Source organism: Pelophylax lessonae (genome assembly GCF_965119305.1).
Source record: "Pelophylax lessonae genome assembly, chromosome: 1".
Classification (NCBI taxonomy): Eukaryota; Metazoa; Chordata; class Amphibia; order Anura; family Ranidae; genus Pelophylax; species Pelophylax lessonae.
Window position 1 is genome coordinate 342,021,578 of NC_138768.1, and position 19,603 is coordinate 342,041,180.

At 47.3% G+C, this 19,603-nt stretch overlaps 1 protein-coding gene across 1 annotated transcript in view; it reads right to left on the minus strand.

Annotated features, from left to right (window-relative positions):
• Window positions 1–243: 243 nt before the first annotated feature.
• Window positions 244–19,603, minus strand: part of LOC309556156 (spindle assembly abnormal protein 6 homolog) — a gene marked incomplete at its 3' end in the record, with an annotated part of 221,299 nt that continues 201,939 nt past the window's right edge. The window contains exons 14-17 of the mRNA XM_082258516.1: window positions 11,146–11,301; window positions 10,810–10,907; window positions 444–523; window positions 244–335 (exon numbers count right to left, since the gene is read on the minus strand). Of these exons, the coding sequence (XP_082114642.1) occupies window positions 244–335; window positions 444–523; window positions 10,810–10,907; window positions 11,146–11,301 (426 nt within the window). The remainder of the gene's footprint in view (window positions 336–443; window positions 524–10,809; window positions 10,908–11,145; window positions 11,302–19,603) is intronic.

A 19,603-nucleotide genomic window follows, 5' to 3' on the forward strand; every position in this document is an offset into this window, starting at 1 on the left:
ACATTTTAGCACCAAGTATTAACTCCATAATTCCACCTTAAACACCTTCAGCCAGTATGCCTGTTTTAGGATCTTTTATCTTAAAACATCTGTCTCTTTCTTAGGCACTATACAATGCAATACATTTTTACTGTTTTATTTGGATACAGCTTAATTTGGCAGTTTAAACTGACCATACTCCTACCCAAAGTGAAGTGTTTTATGTGCAGTATTTGGTCAATGATATTTTCTGTACAATATCGGTTATGAAGCAGGAAGCCTTGCTTGCTGTCCTGGGAAGTAGGCTGACAGTATTGGTGAACTTCCAGACTTAGTCAAGTTCGACCTAACTGGAGCTGGAAAAAAAGAAAAATGGCTTTTATATTTAATTTGATTAGGAATGATAGAACAGATCTACATTTTTTTTTGTGAAGTCCATCTGTACGCCTAAGTGTTAAGCTTACCAGGGTTTGCATTTTTTTGTGATTTGGTAGGTGCACTTCCATTTCTTTTCAGGTACTTCATATCTAAACCAGCAGCGTCACTGTAAAAAATGGAAAGGAACAAAAAAGGCATTTCATTTTAGAAGTATGGACCAAATGCATCATCACCATTATATCTGGCATGCCTACACTGACATTTGTAACTGAATGCATCCAGACATTAAAAGACCTTCCTAAAGCAGAACAAAATTCTTCTACAATTTAGAAAAGAAGAACTATCGTAGTTTCTCCTTAGATCTGCAATATGCATAGTGATTTACATGTGATCAGCCAGGACATCAGCAATTTGAGGGGTTGAGGTTTGGTTGAGGACACTGGCACCAATGACAGTTATACCTTGAGTGTAACTGTTTAGAGAAACCTTTCAAAATCGCTGGGTTTAGGTCTGCTTTAATTAAATAATAAATGTTAGTGACCGCAGGATTGCCATCATAGCAGACAAGGCAGACTGGGACCCCGCAGCCTCTGCGAGCGGGTCAGGTGGTGTCACATACTCCAGGGACTCCATGGTGAACCTGGTAACCGCCAGGAAAAAGTGAAAAAATTGCTTTTAAAAATCCCCCCCACCGCTGCACCACCAGCACCACCACAAGTCCCAGTGCACCAAATACCTATAACAGAAAGAGGGAGTAGTTTTGCAGCCACAGGGACTAACCACTCCCTCCCTCAGATGCAGAGTCAGAGAGCCAGGCTGCACGCCGTGTGGCGATCAAAGAGAAAGAGGAAATCGAGTAACTGCCACTAGGAGGCCCACCGCTGATTTACCGCTCCATAGGTTTCAAAAACATGGCAGCTGTTTGATAGCAATGGGAAACTACAAGAAAACGGCCACTGGACTACACAAACATGGCCGCCAAAATATACATCAATGGCAAAATAGCGGCTACACGTGGCGCCCACGCAGCTCCCAGGACCCCTGGTACATTTGGACAGCAAGGGGGGACCCCCCACCAGGACCATCTTCCTAAAAAAAATGGATTTTTGTAAAATCTTACCGTAAAATCCTTTTCTCTTAGCTCATTGACAGACGTAGTCCTCGGTGATACACCACCTTCGGGTTATGTTGCCTCCACAGGAGCAGGACTAGACAGGAAATTAAAAAGCTCTGGCCACACCCCAGGGGCAGTCCCAGAGGGTATATCCTCTCTCTCTCTGCCTCAGCAAATCAGTTATGTGAAAAAGCAGTCTTTAGAGATTTTAACCCAACTCAAAAAAACAGAGGGGCGGGGACTACGTCTGTCAATGAGCTAAGAGAAAAGGATTTTACGGTAAGATTTTACAAAAATCCATTTTTCTCTAGCGCTCATTGACAGACGTAGTCCTCGGTGATACACCACCTTCGGGACGTCCCAGAGCAGTATCACAACTGAGGGGTGGGAAAATGGAAATCAAATCCCAATCTAGAAGGCCCAACCGGTGCCAACTAGAAGTTTACAATGCTCATCCTTAATGATGAGACTCAACAAAAAAAGAGAAAACAAATTTTTTTTTTTTTTTTCAAACAGAAAAAAACCCTCGAGGTAGACCACCGGTCTCCTCAAATTGCGGCCTGCAAAACCTTGCGGCCAAATGAGGCATCCGCCGATGCCGTCACATCAATTTTATAGTATTTTGTAAAGGTATGTACTGACGACCAGGTGGCCGCCTTACATACCTGGACCACTGACGCCTGATGGCGAAAGGCCCAGGAAGTACTGAGCGCTCGAGTGGAGTGCGCCCTAACAGGGAACGGAGGACTCTGACCCTTAATAGAATAAGCCTGTACCACCGTTTGTCTAATCCATTTGGCAATGGTCGCGGCAGATGCAGGCAAACCCTTTCTGGGGCCATCCGTGATCACAAAAAGTGAATCCGTCTTACGGAATGATTCCGTAGCTTTCAGGTATACCCTGATTGCCCGAACCACATCTAAGGAATGCAACGCATGTTCCCGATGATGCTTGGGCTGAGGACACAAGGAAGGTAGTACAATATCTTCATTCAGATGAAAATCTGAAACCACCTTGGGAAGAAAAGATGGCTTAGGATGAAGTACTACCTTATCCCTATGAATCACTAGGTATGGGGACTGGCATGATAATGCAGCCAGTTCTGACACCCTGCGAGCAGAAGTAATAGCCACCAAGAAGGCCACTTTCTGGGATAAAGTAAGCAAGGGAATCTCCCTGATGTTTTCAAAAGGAGGTTTCTGTAGAACCGACAAAACCAAATTAAGCTCCCAAGGCGGTAAGGGCGCGCGGACTGGAGGAGCCAGGTGCCGCACCCCCTGGATGAAATTCCGCACCAAGGATTTGGTAGCTAAAGGCTTCTGAAAGAAGATTGCTAATGCTGAAACTTGACCCTTGATGGTGCTCAAGGCTAGCTTCTGCTCAACCCCTTGTTGCAAAAAGGCCAATATTCGAGACACCGAATAGGTACGTGGAGGAAATCCTAAAGATTCGCACCACGCAATATAAGTTTTCCATGTGTGATAATAGACTTTGCTGGAAGTCGCTTTCCTTGCTTTAATAAGGGTAGGAATGACTGAAGCTGACAAACCTCTGTCCTTCAGTACTTGGGTCTCAATGGCCAGGCCATTAAACCCAGCGACTGTAAAGCATGATGGTAAATTGGTCCTTGAGACCACAGACACTCCCTGAGACGAAGTTCCCACGGAACGTCTACGACTAACATGTCCAAGTCGGCCAGGCCGGCTTGAGGAGGCCAGCCTAGAATTTCTAGGACCACTGGCGCTGATTGGATCTGAACCAGGCGTCCCTAGAGGTATCTGGCCCCGACCATCCGAGAAAGTCTGGTCGTTTTCTGTTCCCACACATTTATCAGATACCTGATAGTTATCAGGAAAGGTGATCTTTTCTGGTTGAACCTCAGGGACCGAAGTCACCCGACTAGAGGCTACTTGGCCTATCTGGTCAACCAGATCCGATTCCTGTGAGGTATCGGGACTAATCTTAGGAAAAGGTAAAGGAAAAGATCTATTCAGGGAACGGTAATTACCGCTCCCTGTAGTACTTAAATGTTGGAAGGGAAGAATCGCACCGGTAGTAGTGGTTGATGCTCGATCTAATGTCCTGAATACCGGTGAAAACGTCCCCCCACCCTGAAACCGGGTGGGGGCGCACCTTCAGGCTGTGTACTCCTTTGCTTCGGGTTTGGCTGGGTTGGTCCTTTGCTTGTCCGACCAGCCCTTCTTGAACCCTCCTGGAGGAGTCTTGCCTTTCCCGCTAGTACCAGCCGGGCGCCCTTTATGGGCGGTAAAGAAAGGTCCTCGCTTGTTGCGAGGTCCCTTAGCTTTAGCAGCCTGTGGCAAAAAAGTGCTCTTGCCCCCAGTGGCATCCTTAATGATTTCATCTAGGTTGGCCCCAAATAGACGATTCCCCTGAAAGGGGAGATTTGTCAAGGTCTTCTTGGAACCTAGGTCAGCTGACCAGCATTTTAACCACAGCACACGTCTGAGGATCACCGCTGTCTTAGATGCATGCCCTAATAAGGGAGTAGTGTCCAAGGCTGCGTCACAGATAAACTGTAGCCCTTGTATAATCTGTTCCATCAAATCAGATGTCTCCTGGGGAATATCTTTTCCCCTAAGATCTTGGCGTACCATTTTCGCCCATTCCGTAAGTGTCTGGGAAACTAGACCAATAACAATTACTGGTCTAAAAGCTGACCCTATCAGAGAGAAGATGGTGCGGGACTCTGCTTCCATCTTTCGATCCACCGGATCCTTAAAGGACGAAGTGTCCTCCACTGGAATAACCGTGGCTTTATTCAGCCTGGAAATAGGCGGATCCACGACTGGTGGTACCGTCCATTTCTTAATGATGGATTCCTCAAACGGATAGCGTCTAGCAATACGCTTGGAAATAGTAAAGGTACGTTTAGAATGCTCCCATTCTCCTTTAATCTGATTACCGAAACATTTAGGTACAGGAAAAGCCTTCATCGTCCTGATGGGCTTATTAGTACCAAAAGGAATCTCTGTTTCAGTTGCCTCTGCCGGTAAAGCCTCAAGTTTTAAGGTTTCCTGCACTGCTACAACTAGTGCGTCCACCAATGCTTCTTCCTGAATAATAGCAGGAGAAGAAGCGTCCTCCTCACTGTCTGAGGGGGCTTTACCTGGGATAACAGCCCTTGCAGAGGAACCTGCAACTGCCGTGACCACCTCTGAATCTGAGTCAGAGGTGTCAGATGGTATAGGGGTAGGCGGGGGTCGCTTCCTTGACCCCCGTCCCTGACAGGCCGCCTCCACCCGAGCCACCATAGACTCCAAAATTGCTGTAAATGACTCTATACTCTGTGCACCGGCGGGTCCCGTGGCCCCCTCGAGGGAAACAGGTGGGGGAATATGTGTGGCAGGGTCCATGATAACTCCAGTTACTTCCTGGATAATATAATTCAAAAATAAAACTTTTTTTTTTTTTTTTTTTTTCAACCCCCAGCGCCACAAAAGCCCCTTAGTGTTACCTGCTAGGGATCCCTATCGATCGAGAGAGAGAGAGAGATAGACCCCCAGGCTCACCACTTGATGCTCAGAGTTTAACTGCAACAGGTTACAGCGCTGTCTTAACAAACAGGAAGTCTTTTGGCTGGCTGCCCAGGAAGAAAGGAGGCGGCTCCGCCCCTCTGTACGCCTTCCGGCGCCTCCCCCAAGCTCCACGAGGTGTTTGGATCACCTCAAACATGGCCGCCCCCATGCTGGAGACACGAGGCTACGCCAAAATGGCGGCTCGTGCGATCCAGCAAAAAAAATGGCGGCGGCCCGTACTGAATAGCGGTGTGCTGCAGGGCACACAACACTCTCACTGCATGGGGATATGGCGTGGTTGGCGGTACCGGCCCTGGCGGACCGCATGGCCGTTCGGGAGGCCTGCTAATAGCTGGAGATCTGATTAGGAAGGCAGTCTACATGTCCGTGGCTTCTGACTGGTAGGTAGCTTATTCTTAACCCATAAGATTCCCAGAATGCCACAGATTACATCTTTAAAACATGTATACAATTAGATTGTTAGCTCCCAAACCAAGCCTGGCTTTTTGCACACATAAAATCACACTCAAAGTAGGAGGATCTGTGTCATGTTGTAGGATAGAAAGGGACTCTATCTTACCATACAGAGAGGGGCCCGCGTTCACCACAAAACCCGTCAGGGGGAAAGGGGGAACATACTACTCACCATACCGGAACCAGGTGGGCACCAACTCCTGACAGTACCCCTCTCCACCGGGGCGGGAGGGCTGTCGACCGATACGGACGCCGTGACTCATGGTCTTTGGCGTTTCAGCGAGACGTTTAACTCGCGTGGACAGTCCTTTAATGGGACTTTGTCGCGGCCGACCCAGCGCGGAGCTATGGCCTGCACGCGCTCGTAGGCTGAACTGGGGTGACCACCGGATCTCAACATCCAGCCCGTCGCCCAGTTCAGCTTTCTTGCTTGAAGATCTCACAGGAACACTGGAGAAAAAAGCTGTCTAAAAAAATCCTTTAAGAAAAAATTCTTGCCAGGACCTAAGATCCCAGCAAGGTATCTAGGTCCTTACTCCTAACTAGACAGAAAATAACTGATTTGCTGAGGCAGAGAGAGAGAGAGGATATACCCTCTGGGACTGCCCCTGGGGTGTGGCCAGAGCTTTTTAATTTCCTGTCTAGTCCTGCTCCTGTGGAGGCAACATAACCCGAAGGTGGTGTATCACCGAGGACTACGTCTGTCAATGAGCGCTAGAGAAAAGGGATTTTGCACAACTGGCAGTGCCCCCCCCCCAGTCCCTAGAACCTGTTGACATCCCCAGACAAAATAGGCATGGCCGCCCTAGGGGGCTGAGGGTGGGGGGATCAAGGCACGAGTGCAAGGGGGATGGTCCGCAGAGGGCTCCCCTGAAAGTGTGGGGGAGAGACATGAGGGAAGGAAGGACACTCGGGGTCCGACCAAACGAGGGAGGGGCCCACCTCCACCCTGAAAAACAACCAGAGGGGGGGGACACTAAACACACCTTGGGACTGGGTGGGCACCGCTCCAGGTGGACCACTGCACCATCTTGGAATGGGTGTGCTGCGACTCATGTCGTGACCAGGGCTATGCGTCCTTGCGAGGCATTTAACTCGCCGATCAGCCCCAGTAGGGCTATGTTGCGGCAACCCCAGTGAGGAGCGAAGGTTAGGGTCATGCTCGCTGGCCAGACTGGGAAGACCATAAGGATCTAGAATATCCAGTTTGTCGCCCAGTCCATCAGTTGCTTGTAGTTCTCACAGGAACAGAAAATAACAAAAAGAGAAAAAATTCCATTTAATAAAAAAATGCTAGGACCAGAGATCCCAGCAAGGAACTAGGTCCTTACTCCTGACTAGGCAGAAAAAAAAACTAAAGACCTATAGCAGGAAGTGGGAGTATATCCCCTGGGACTGCCCTATAGGCATAGTTCATCTTTTTTCGGCCTAGTGTCCTACTCCTGTAGGGTGCAGCATAAACTCAAGGGCCAAGCTCTGGAGCTGTGTCCGTCAATGGACGAAATAGAAAAAAAAATGACAATTCTGAGAAAAAAAAAATGTTTTTTACTTTCTGCTATAAAACACACAGCAAATAAAAAAATAAATAAAAAAATCTATTTTTTTTAATCATTTTAGGCCAATATGTATTCTGCCACATATTTTTGTTAAAAGAAAAATCCCAATAAGTGTATATTGGAATAGATTTATGACATTTTTATTTTATTTTTTTTACTAGTAATGGCAGCTGTAACTGATCAACTGGCACCCCGACTGGGTAGTTGGAGTATCGTCGTCTCCTACCCACCCTGGACCTACGACAAGACTCCAGGTTGCAGTGGGTGAACCTCTTTCCCCAGAGAGTGCAGCAGGAACAAGCTCTTACAAGAGCTTAGTGATTATTCAAGGGAGTATGAAGAGCATAGCAATTAGGGATGCACCGAAATTAAATTCTTGGCCGAAGCCGAAGCCGAATAATAATAAAATGTTTGGCCGAAGGCCGAATACCGAACGCGGTGTTTTGCATTTTTTCCATTTATTTTGCCAATTTTTTGTCCTCTCTCTTGTCCTCTCGTGTCTCTCTCTCTCTCTTGTCCTCTGACTCTCTCTCTCTCTTGTCCTCTCATGTCTCTCTCTCTCTTGTCCTCTCATGTCTCTCTCTCTCTCCCTAAATGTTACTGTAGGGAATGGGATTCAGTGCACACTGCAGCCTTGTACCATAGGGTTAATGTTAGTGACACTGTAGGGATTGGGAAGGATGCTGGGAATGGAAATCAGGAAGCATGCAGGCAGCCTTGTAAATTTTAATTGCAGATACAGGGCACTGGGCAGGTCAGGGTTAATGTGGTAACATCAATTACTCAGTGACAGTCAGTGTCAGTGTGGACTCGATCAGATTATACAGTGACAGACAGTCTCTCATAGTGGTGGTAGTAGGAGGCTGGAGGTGGACTAGTAGTAGCCTGGAAAGGAGCACAGCCGCATACATACATTACTCACTCGTGCACTGCAGCCCGCCCCACACATTCAGTGAGTCTTACTCTCCTCCCTAGTTTTTTCAATGGCACATTCAGGAAGCCAATCACGCCGTGAGTAGCGGCACAGCGGAACCAATCAGGTGTGCAGGCACGCGTGATTGGTTCGCTGTGCAGCTAATCACGGCGTGATTGGCTTCCTGAATGTGCCATTAAAAAAACTAGGGAGGAGAGTAAGACTCACTGAATGTGTGGGGCGGGCTGCAGTGCACGAGTGAGTAATGTATGTATGCTCACAGCTGAAGTGTCCCGGCTTCCCCTGCCTAACACGGAAGTCTGTGAGTCCTCCTGTCCTCCTCAGAGTCCCTTCCCCCTGTAAATATCGTGACCTCGGCGATATGAATATCCCCTACGGCCACAGAACGATAGTCAATATCATATCGACTATCGTTCAGCCCTATTATTCGGCACAAAATTATTCGGCCTTTTGACTTATTGGGCCGAACACCGAAAGTGCTATTTTTTCTATTTTCGGCCGAATAATGTTCGGCCGCCGATTATTCGGTGCATCCTTAATAGCAATCCCTTGTAGCAGATTCCCTCAATGAGAGACAGGACTCCTTTATACAGTTTTCCCCCACAAGGTTACCGCCCAGGTGGACCTTGTGGGGAACAGGACATGAAATTCACAATCCAAAAAAAAAACAGAGGTTTAAACTCAGTCAATCCCAATACACACTCCCTCCCCTCTGCCTGATTACATTATCATATGCAGATGAAATTGCATACAGAACCAGAATTAACCTGAATTATCTAGCCATCTGGACAGAACAATGTGAGGTCATTAACATTTAACAATGGGACAGGCAGACTCAACACAATACGCGTCCCACCTCAAAACATACAATAGGACAAGACTGCCAATGACAGTCTGTCTGTCTCCTACATTGAAGTACATGGAATACACATCTAAGTGTCACAGACTGCATGGCAACAGGCTATAGGTCTCACAGTGTAAAGTGGGATTAAACCTTCATATTTCTTGAGAGAAATTGTGGATAAATATTACTCTCCCATTTGAAGTTATCCAAACCATTTTCTCGGCGTCCCTTAAGTATGTCTCACTCCCAGTAACGGTGAGTACCGTTAAGCGGCGATCTGGGATTTTTAGCGGGACTGTGACGTTGCGGCAGACAGATCAGACACCTAACACTTTTGAGGGGACCAGTGACATTATTATAATAATCAGTGCTATAAATATGCACTGTTAATGTACTAATTACACTGGCAGGGAAGGAGTTAACACCAGGGGCAATCAAAGGGTTAAGTGTGTCCCTAGGGGGTGCTTGATAACTGTGTGGGGGGTGGACTTTCTGAGTGTAGAGATCTGTGTTCCTGAATAGCAGGAACACAGGATCCTTGTGCTCATCTGTGACAGAATGGCGGTCTGCCTTGTTTACATAGACAGACCACTATTCTGTCTCCATGGGGAGCGATCGCGGGTAGCTGGCAGACATTGCGTCCGCTGGACCCACTGGCTATTACAGTAAACAACATACAGGTACATTGTTTCAGGCAATAGAGATGACCTGCCATAGTAAAAGTGCAGCGGCTGGTCGGCAAGTGGTTAAATAAGTTTCAGAAAGGCACGTTAAGAAGGGTTTCTACCCCAGGTAATAGCAGGTATTTTATATCTGGTACATGGTCGGTCTTTTTACTTAACAGTTTAAAACTGAAATATGTTTCACTTTGAAATGGAAATGTGGCTAGGCTATTGACAACCAATTGTTTATAATAAAGTTTATTTACTGCTTGTTAAGGATATTTAAAGTCCTCACTGACCTATGCAGCTGCAGCCAGAATGTCCCAGCAAAACATGGAAAGGAACAAACAAGACATTTGATTTTAGAAGTATGGACAAAATGGCTCACCATCATATCTAGAGTGCCTACATGATTATGTGCAGATTAATGTATTCAAAAATTAGTAGATCTTCCTAAAGCTAAACTAAACTCTCCTATACTTTACAAAGAAAGACAGCGCCATTTTAGCTTCTCTTTAGATCTGCAGTTTGCATGGTGCTTTCCATGTTATCAGTTACAACACTAGCCATTAGTGCCGGGTCACATTTATGCGATGACAGACATCCCATGTCATTTGGAGTGCACTGCTGTGCGATGAATTCGCATTGCATTCGGACACAACTCGCACAGGACCCTTTTTTGGGTCCGCACCAGAATCTGATCGCATGGGTGTTCACACCTATGCGATCTGATTCATGTCTGAACTGACAGTTCGCACTGCGATATGCAAACTGATCTGGGGGTGTCATTAACTTTGTATTGACACCCCCAGCGATTCGCATATGGCAGTGTGAACTGCCTGTGAGTTGAACGTGATGCAGGAACCTGCAGTGGATTTGCAGGGTTCCCACATCGCATATGTGTGAACCAGGACTTGAGATGTTTGAAGTCTGGTTAAGAGCCAAGAGTTAAGACGCTGAGATCTGTAGCTGCAGGCACTTTAGTAATTCATCCTTAAAAGGTTTTTTCTTTTTTGAAACACATACTTGCTTTTTCTTGGTAGCTTGTTTTGCTACCCCCTCCTAAAAGTGACTTGGCAGCCTGCCATCCTTCCAACCTCCTCTGTAAACACAGAACAGCTACACAAAATGAGGGTGACCAATGTGCTGGGGCCCAGCAATCAACTTCACTGCATATTTTGTGAGATTTAGGGGGAATTGCTCTCTAATGCCTACAGCTAGAGGTTAGTCGGGACTTGTTTTAAAGTTTTATTTACTGCTTTTTAGGATTATTTAGATAATTCACTACCCAATGCCTGGCCAATGACTTTGTATAAATTCAAATCTGTGTACCTTGAGGTAGGAGGCAAAATAGGAGTTGATGTTGTAGGTACAGGCCTGGGCTCAGGGGCTGGACTACAATCAGTAGGGGTACTGACATTGAACCGTACCTGTAAATGGAAAAATATCAGCTTTTAGAAGTGATGAATATGAATAAACTAAATATAAACCAAGAGCTCAGAACAGCATATATAAAAAAAAAAAAAAGCTAGACAAAACAAAATTGCTTTAACAGTGCAAAAAATGTAAAAAAACAAAAGAGAAGAGTAAACCACAGTGAATGAGTTTAAAAAAGTGCCCAAAGCCAATGAAAAATGTGAAATAGTAAATTAATTGTATGCTGCATGCCTGTGGGCTAAGTCTTGATGAACCTGAGATCCCAGCTGGCACATTCATTCGCAAAGCTGGAGTACTGCTGTTGTGAAATTTGGAAGCTAGAGAAAGGCCAACTGGATTAAAGATTGTTGAAGCAAAGTAAGGATCATTACCAGTAGAAAACGGTGGCTAGGAAAAAAGAAAAACATTGTTTGAGGATATGCCACATTCTAATACAGCTCTCAAAATGGGGGGAAAAATCTTCAGGAAGTACTTTTAGACTTTATATGACAATACCAACTTTATTTTAATGTGATTATAGTTTTGATCATGCATTGACATTTCTTTACATGCAGTTTCCTTTCAGTGAAGGGTTTTTGATCAGTAAAATCTGGTTGGTAAGAGTGTCTATTAAGAGCAGAGGACAATACCTTCCATGCTCTCATAGCATTTTTTCAAGCCCCAACGTGAGCCTGTGCTTTTCCATGCAAGCAGAGCAACAGGTAAACTTTAAATGCTTGTACCAACAGCTGCACTTCCTCTTTACCAAATCTTCTCACAATCGTTCTGTTCTGCAGTCCAAACAAGGGAGATAAAGCCCTTTCTAAGACTCAATTCAAACCTTTGCAGTTTGCTTTTGTGCGTTTGTGTTTTTGTTATCGTGATTTCACAGTGATTTGCATTTTTTTATGCTTTTTTTTGCCAAATTTCTTGTTGGGCAGATTAAAAAATGCAAATTGTGGTAAAAAACGAACTGCATGCTTTCTGCGGCTTTGCCATTAAACTTCTCCCATCCGCGCTACAGCCTATATACGGCTGCAGCGCAGACTCACATTTTCGGGAGGCTGTTTTTAAACGGCCTCCCAGAAACAGTCTGGGAAAATATGCGCATTGGGGAAAATCTGTGTCGGCCGTGTCCCTTGGACACAGCCGATCACAGATCGTGGAGAATGGCCAATCACAGCGGCCATTCACCATGTGATCGGACCGTCCAATGAGAGATGATCTCATATGTAAACATATGAGATCATCTCTCATCGCCAGCGCTCCTTCCTCACACAGAGCCTGCTTGTGAGGAAGGAGGGAGAGCTGCCAAGCGCCGGGGACACAGAAAAAAGTAATCAGGGCACTGATCACCAGTGCCCTGATTACACAAGGTACACCAAACACACCTTCAATGCCCACAGTGCCCGCCATCAGTGCCCCCCATCAGTGCACACAATCAGTGCCCATAGTGTTGCCAGTCAGTGCCCATCAGTGCCTGCTCATCTAGGCACTGATGAGCACTGACTGGCAGCACTATGGGCACTGAGTGTGGGCACTGATGGTTCTGCCCATCAGTGCTCATCAGTGCCGCCCGTCAGTGCCCATCAGTGCCGCCCGCCAGTGCCCATCAGTGCCGCCCGCCAGTGCCCATCAGTGCCGCCCGCCAGTGCCCATCAGTGCCCCCCAGCAGTGCCATCCTCTGTGCCCAGCAGTGCCACCTCTCAGTGCCCAGCAGTGCCGCCTCTCAGTGCTCATCAGTGCCGCCTCTCAGTGCGGCATATTAGTACCTCCTCATCAGTGCCACCTCATCAGTGCCCATAAGTGCCACCTCATCAGTGCCCATCAGTGCAGCCTCATCAGCGCACATCAGTGAAGGAGAAAAATTTATTTATTTTCAAAATTTACTCGCAAAAAATAAGAAAAACTTTTTTTTTCAAAATTTTCTGTCTTTTTTCTTTTTAAAATAAAAAACCCAGAGATGATTAAATACCACCAAAAGAAAGCTCTATTTGTGTGAAAAAAAATGATAAAAATTTCATATGGGTACAGTGTAGCATGACCGCGCAATTGTCATTCAAAGTGTGAGAGCACTGAAAGCTAAAAATTGGTCTGGATGGGAAGGGGGTTTAAGTGCACAGAAGGCAAGTAGTTAAAGTCTATCGAACCAAAAACACAAAAAAAAAAACACCGTTTTGCATTTAAAAAAGTCCATGACTCTTTCCAAAAACGCAGGGGCACAAAAATGCATTGATGTGAACGTCTTCCATAGGAACCCATGTTAAAAAAAAAAATAATAATTTTTTTCTTACCGCAAGATCCTTTTCCCTGATGTTCATTGACAGACAACTCCAGAATCTTCTTGACCATTGGGTTTTGCTGCCCCCCCCCCCTACAGGAGTAGGACACGAGGTAGGAAAAAGCCTTACTACGCCTATGGGGCAGTCCCAGGGGGCATACTCCCACTTCCTGCTATAGGCATTTAGTTTTATTTCAAGCAGTATCAGAAGAAAAAGAACCCAACTCAACAGAGGGGTGGGTGTGGTGTCTGTCATTGAACATCAGAGAAAAGGGTTTTACGGTAAGACAAAAATTCAATTTTCTTTTGTTCATTGAAGGACACAGTTCCAGAATCTTCTTGACCATCTGGACATCCCAAAGCAGTGTCATACATGAGAAAAAAACAGCAGAAAAAAAAAAAAATCCCAAAGGCTAAACCTAGCCAACAAGGTGACATGGCGCTCAACCAGGAACAACTGGAGCTCACCTGAAAACAATACACCCTCAAAGAGGACCAAGTTCTCTCAAACATTGGCCTGCAAAACCTTGCCGCTAAAAGCAGCAACCGCAGATTCCAACACATCTTTGTAAAATTTTATGAAAGTGTGCACAGATGACCAAATGGCTGCCTAGCAAACCTGCATCACTGACGCCTGATGGAGGAAGGCTCAGGAGGCGCTAAGCGCCCGCGTAGAATGCGGGCGCAACAGGGAAAGGAGGAACTTGACCCTTTGATGGAATAGGCTGGCACTACAGTCTGTCTGATCCATCTGAAAATGGTCACGGCAGACGCGGTCAACTCCTTGCGAGGTCCATCCATAAGGACAAAAAGTGAGTCAGATTACCTAAACAACCTTAGGAAGGAACGACTGACAAGGGCGAAGCACCACTTTATCTCAGCGAACCACCAAATAAGGAACGACAAAGCAAAGCTGCCAGCTCGGACACCCTGCATGCGGAAGTAATCGCCACTAAGAAGGCTACCTTCTAGGACAATGTAAGTAGAGGAATCTCGCAAATATTTTAAAAAGGCAGTTTCTGAAGAACCAACCATACCAAGCTAAGGTCACAGAGGCAACGGAGACCGCACAGGTGGAGCCAAGTGGCAAAACCCCTAAACAAAAGGTGCGAACCAAGGAATGTGTAGCCAAAGGACGTTAAGAGAAAATCGCCAAGGCCGAAACCTAGACCTTGATGGTGCCCTAGGCCAGGCGCTGTTCCACACCTCTTTGGAGGAATGCCAAAATTCGAGCCACCAAAAAAACGGGGAGAAACCCCCAGAGACTCACACCACTCAATACACGACTTCCAGACGCGATGGTAAATCTTCCTAGAGGTAGATTTTCTAGCCTTCAACAGCGTGGGAATCACTGAGCCAGACAACCGCCTAGCCTTCAGCACCTGGCTTTCAACAGCCAAGCTGTTAAAGCAGGATGGAAGATCAGCCCTTGGGCCAACAGGTCTTCTCTGAGAGGGAGTCGCCAAGGTACGTCGGATTCCAGCCTTACCAGATCCGCGTACCAAGACCGGCGAGGCCTGGGGGCCACAAGGACGACCAGTATTCCTTCTGCCTCGATCCTTCGCAGAAGTCTCGGCAGAAGTTTGAGAGGAGGAAAGGCATATATCAGGCGGTACTAGCCCCAAAGAGCCACCAGTGCGTCCTTGGCGTTGGCTAGAGGATCCCGACACCTTGCCAGGAATCTCTGCACCTTCCTGTTGAAACTAAAGACCAACAGGTCCACCTTGGGTGTTCCCCACTGGAAAGACAGCTGATGAAACACCTCCGGATAACGTGACCATTCTCCTTAGTCCAAGGCCTGTCGACAGCCAATTTTCCACCCCTGGAATATGCATAGCAGAGAGAGCTGGAACAAAACGTTCCGCCCACCTTAGAATGCCGGCTACTCCCCAAGCCGCTAGGACTCTTCTTGTACCCCCTTGGTGATTGACATATGCCATGGCCGTGTGATTAAACCTGTACCGGACACCCCTGAAAACCAACCGTCCTAATCCGCCTGCCAAATTTCGTACCCCAGCTCAATAGGATCAGATTGTCTAGAGACTGTAGATTCTTGTCCCACTTGGCAAATAAATCTCTGCAGAGGTCTCGTGTGCAACTGTGCAAAGGGAACCGCCTCAAAAAGGTAGACACCATCAGGCCCAGCACCTTCATGCAAGTCCTGAAAGACGACTGGACAACAGAAGTCGAATGGCATCCTGCAGCTTCTGGAGCTTGTCAAGCAGGATAAACACTCTGGCTGAGGTCGAGTCCAGAGTCAGACCTAGAAAGTCCAACTTGGTAGATGGAACCAGAGCAGAATTCTGGAAATTCAGAGTCCACCCGAACTCCTGCAGAGTCGGCACAGTGATGTCCAGGTTGTCCTGTAGAGCAGTCAGAGACTCTGCTTGTAGAAGATGATTGTCCAGGTACCCCAGCACCGCAATCTCCCGCTGTTGCAACAATGCTAACACCAGGGCCAGCACTTTTGTTAACACCCGAGGAGCTAAGGCAAGACCAAAGGGTAATGCCACTAATTGATAATGCTCCTCGGTCACAGCAAAGCGGAGAAAGCGATGATGTCTGACATAGATCGGGATATGGAGGTAAGCATCCTGGATTCGATTCAGAGTTTGGAACTGGTACAATTATCCCTTGCCGTAGCAAATCTTGTACCGCCCAGAAGAGACCACGTGAGCGGTCAAAGGACAAATGCAGGCTGGAAAGAAAAACGCCTCTCTGGAGGATAAGACCGACATTCGATCTTGTAGCTGGACCGAATCAGCTCGTGGATCCACCTGTCTTGAATCAGAGGTCCACGGGTCTGGAGAAAAACAAATATGTCCCCCCCCCACCCCAGATACGGGTAAGGGGGCACCTTCAGGTGGAAGAGGGCTTGTCTGCAGGTCTGGAAGGACCTGCTCTCGGCTTACCAGGCCAGGGCCTCTTGGAACCTCCGGAGACGTTCCGAACGGATTTGGATCCTTTTTCTTGAGACCCTGAGGGATGAAACAAACGCTTATGAGCCGAGAAAAAAGGAACACGTTGACAACGAGACTCCTTGACCCTGGAAGCCTGTGGAGTACTCTTCACTCCTGTGACTCCCTAATGATTTCATCCAGCGAAGACCCAAAAGGGCGATCCCCCACAATGGGAGATCCGCTAAGGCCTTCTTGGAAGCTTGGTCCGTAGACCAGAATTTCAGGCATATCATGTGCAGAAGAACCACTGCTGTCACAGACAGCTGAGAAACTAAGAGCCGCATCCAGAGAGGTGTCGCAGAGAAACTGCAACCCCTGGATCAACTGGTCCGCCAGATCCGCAAAGGCAGGGGGAAGCTGTTCCCCCTCCAGATCCTGGCGCAAAAGCTTAGCCCACCCAGTCAAGGTCTGGGAAACTAAGGCAATGGTGAACACTGGCCTAAGGACTGAACCAGCCATAGTCAACATGTGCCGGACCAAAGTCTCCCCTTTCCTAACAAAAAGGTATTTAAAAGCCGGAGACTTCTCCACCGAAATCAGGGTGGATTTGTCCAGCATGGAAACCGGGGAATCCACCACTGATGGGACCCTCTACTTTAACAGGGACTCTTCAAAAGCGAAATGCTTGGGAACCACCACATTGCATTTAGGATACCCCACATACTCCTGCCGGATCCTCCATTTTTAACGTTTTTCGCACTGACACCACCAGTGCCTACACCAGCGCTTTTTCATATGCGGTTGTAGTGGAAGAGGAATCATCCTCACTGTCAGAGCACTCAGGGTGCGTGGACGCAGACCCAGCAGGGTGACTCTCCTCAGCGGCAGCCAGATCAGACTCAGAAACTGAGAAGACAAAAGAGGGCGTGGACGCTTTTTGCTGGTCCTTCACTGTAGGACCAAATCAACCTTTTTTTTTTTTTGTGTAAATGATTTTTATTGAAAATTAAATGCATACATTGCAAATGAACAACCGTACAAATACAGTAACATATTGACATGGTACAGGCTTAACGAAACATAACAGTACAAGCCGAACAGTGCCTGTCCCATGGGTTGGGGAGGAGGAGGGGTAGAGGAGGGAGGGAAAGGTACAGGTTAGGTGAGGTAAGTGGAGTAAGGATGCAGTAAAGAACAATAATGTCAGTACATTAGAACTGGTCTACAATGTTGTTGCCCAGAAGTTCCACTGTGAGTTGAAGGATTGCAACTTCAATTGGTTGATGGCGATAGCCTTTTCAAATTGATAGTTCGTTTTTAATAATGAAACCACCTCTGACAATTTCGGGGCATCGGGTGTTCTCCATTTACGTAGGACTACCGTCCTGGCCGCCAGAAGAATATGGGTCACCCAAGGTCTATACATGACAGGGATTTTATCTATACCTAGATGTAATAAGGCCATAGCTGGGGACGGTGAGGTCAGGCAGCCCGTGTGAGAAGATATGTAAGAGAACACTTGGTTCCAAAAACTGCGTAGGGAGGGGCACGACCATAGTATGTGAAGCAGAGTGCCCACCTGGGAGCACTCCCTCCAGCATAGTTGGGAATATTTTGGGGAGAAGCCTGCCAGTCGGAAGGGGGTGTAGTACCACCGATTCGTTATCTTGAGAGCCGTTTCCCAATGGGTGGCACAGTGTGAATATTTGTGAATCGCCTGGAGAGCTGCCTTCCACTCAATAATAGAGAAAGTCGCATTCAGGTCCCTGTCCCATCTGAACATGTGTGTGGTCTTGTGAAACGTCACATTGTCCAGCAATATATTGTAGTAGGTTGACAGTCTAGGGGAATGTCCCGACGTGTCTGTGAGTGCGTCCCATAATTTCCCGTCCACGGTTATTTTGCATAGTGGGTGAGATAGTAGGAAGTGCGTTACCCTGAGCACTTGGTAAAAGGAGTTGTGTGGGAGTGCATACTTGCGAATGAGGTCGGGAGTTGAGAGCAAAGTGCCGTTATCATAGAAGGAGTTAAGTGACCTAAGGCCCCAACTAGTCAGTAAGCGTGTGGGGAGATCAGGTATATGCAATCGGAGAATAGAAATCGGTAATAAGGTTTCGGACAGAATGTCTCTTTCATTGAGCGGGACTGGAGAGCGACGCCACACCCTCAGCGAGGCTTGCATAGTAGGAGGCAGTAAGCGTAGGTCCCAAGCCTTCCATTTATCACTCAAAAGCAGCGCTTTGAGGTCCGAAATGGGTGCAATGTCTCTCTCCAGGTCCACCCAAATCGGGTGTTCGGCAGAGTTTAGCCAATGTCGCAGCTGAGCCAAGACAGTGGCCCAATAGTACGTCGGTATGTCTGGGATCGATGCCCCCCCAAATTGTTTCTTCCGAACTAGAGTCGCGAAAGCACAGCGTGGGTGTTTGCCCTCCCACACGTAGGTCGTCAAAGTCCTAGATAGTTTGAGGAGGTGCGTCATAGGGAAATGGATAGGGAGAGCTCTGAACAAATACAGCAGTTGTGGCAAGATAAACATTTTATACGCCGCCACCCTGCCGCTCCATGAGAACCACAGGGGGCGCATGCGAGATATGTCGGCATTGATCTTTGCCTGTATTCTGGACATATTTGTTGAGAGCAATTTGGCAGGGTTTGCTGGGAGATCTATACCCAAGTAGTGTATTTTATCCGAGGACCATGGAATGGGAATATTACTCGCGAGGGATATCTGGGAGGCGGAGGGGACCCCCATGTTGAGGACCGTGGACTTGGATGCATTTAATTTGTAGTACGATACCTTACTATATGCCTGAAGTGTATCGTAAGCTGCTGGGAGGGACGTGTGCGGTTGGGTAAGCATTAAGATAATATCGTCCGCAAAAAGGTTTATCTTATGATGATAGGAAGGGAGGGAGAAGCCCATTATACAGGGGTTGGATCGAATGGTCTCCGCCAGGGGCTCAATGACTAAGTTAAAAATCGATGGAGAGAGAGGACATCCCTGACGGGTACCATTCGATATATGGAACTGTTTGGACAGAGTGCCAGCAGTGTATACCCGAGCCGTTGGGGAAGAATACAGCGCTGTAATAGCTGACAGTATTGGGCCCCGAAAGCCAAATTTGAACAACGTGGCTCGCATGTACCCCCAGTGGACCCTATCAAATGCCTTTTCGGCGTCCAAAGTGAGTAGCACTGACGGGGTTTTGGATGTATGAGCTAGATGCATGATTCCTAGGACCCTTCTAGTCGCGTCCGACGTCTGTCTACCAGCCGTGAATCCCATCTGGTCTTTATGTATCAGGGACGGCAATATAGCTTGCAAGCGTTTGGCGAGTATACGGGCGTATATTTTGGCATCGGAATTAAGCAAGGAGATGGGGCGAAAGTTAGCAGGGGTGTTAGGTTCTTTCCCTGGTTTGGGTAGCGTGACAATGTGGGCCCCTAGTATGTCAGGTGGGAGTGAAGACACCTCCATGGCCTTGTTAAACACTGCAACTAAAGTGGGGCTCGTGAGGTGGGACGTGAG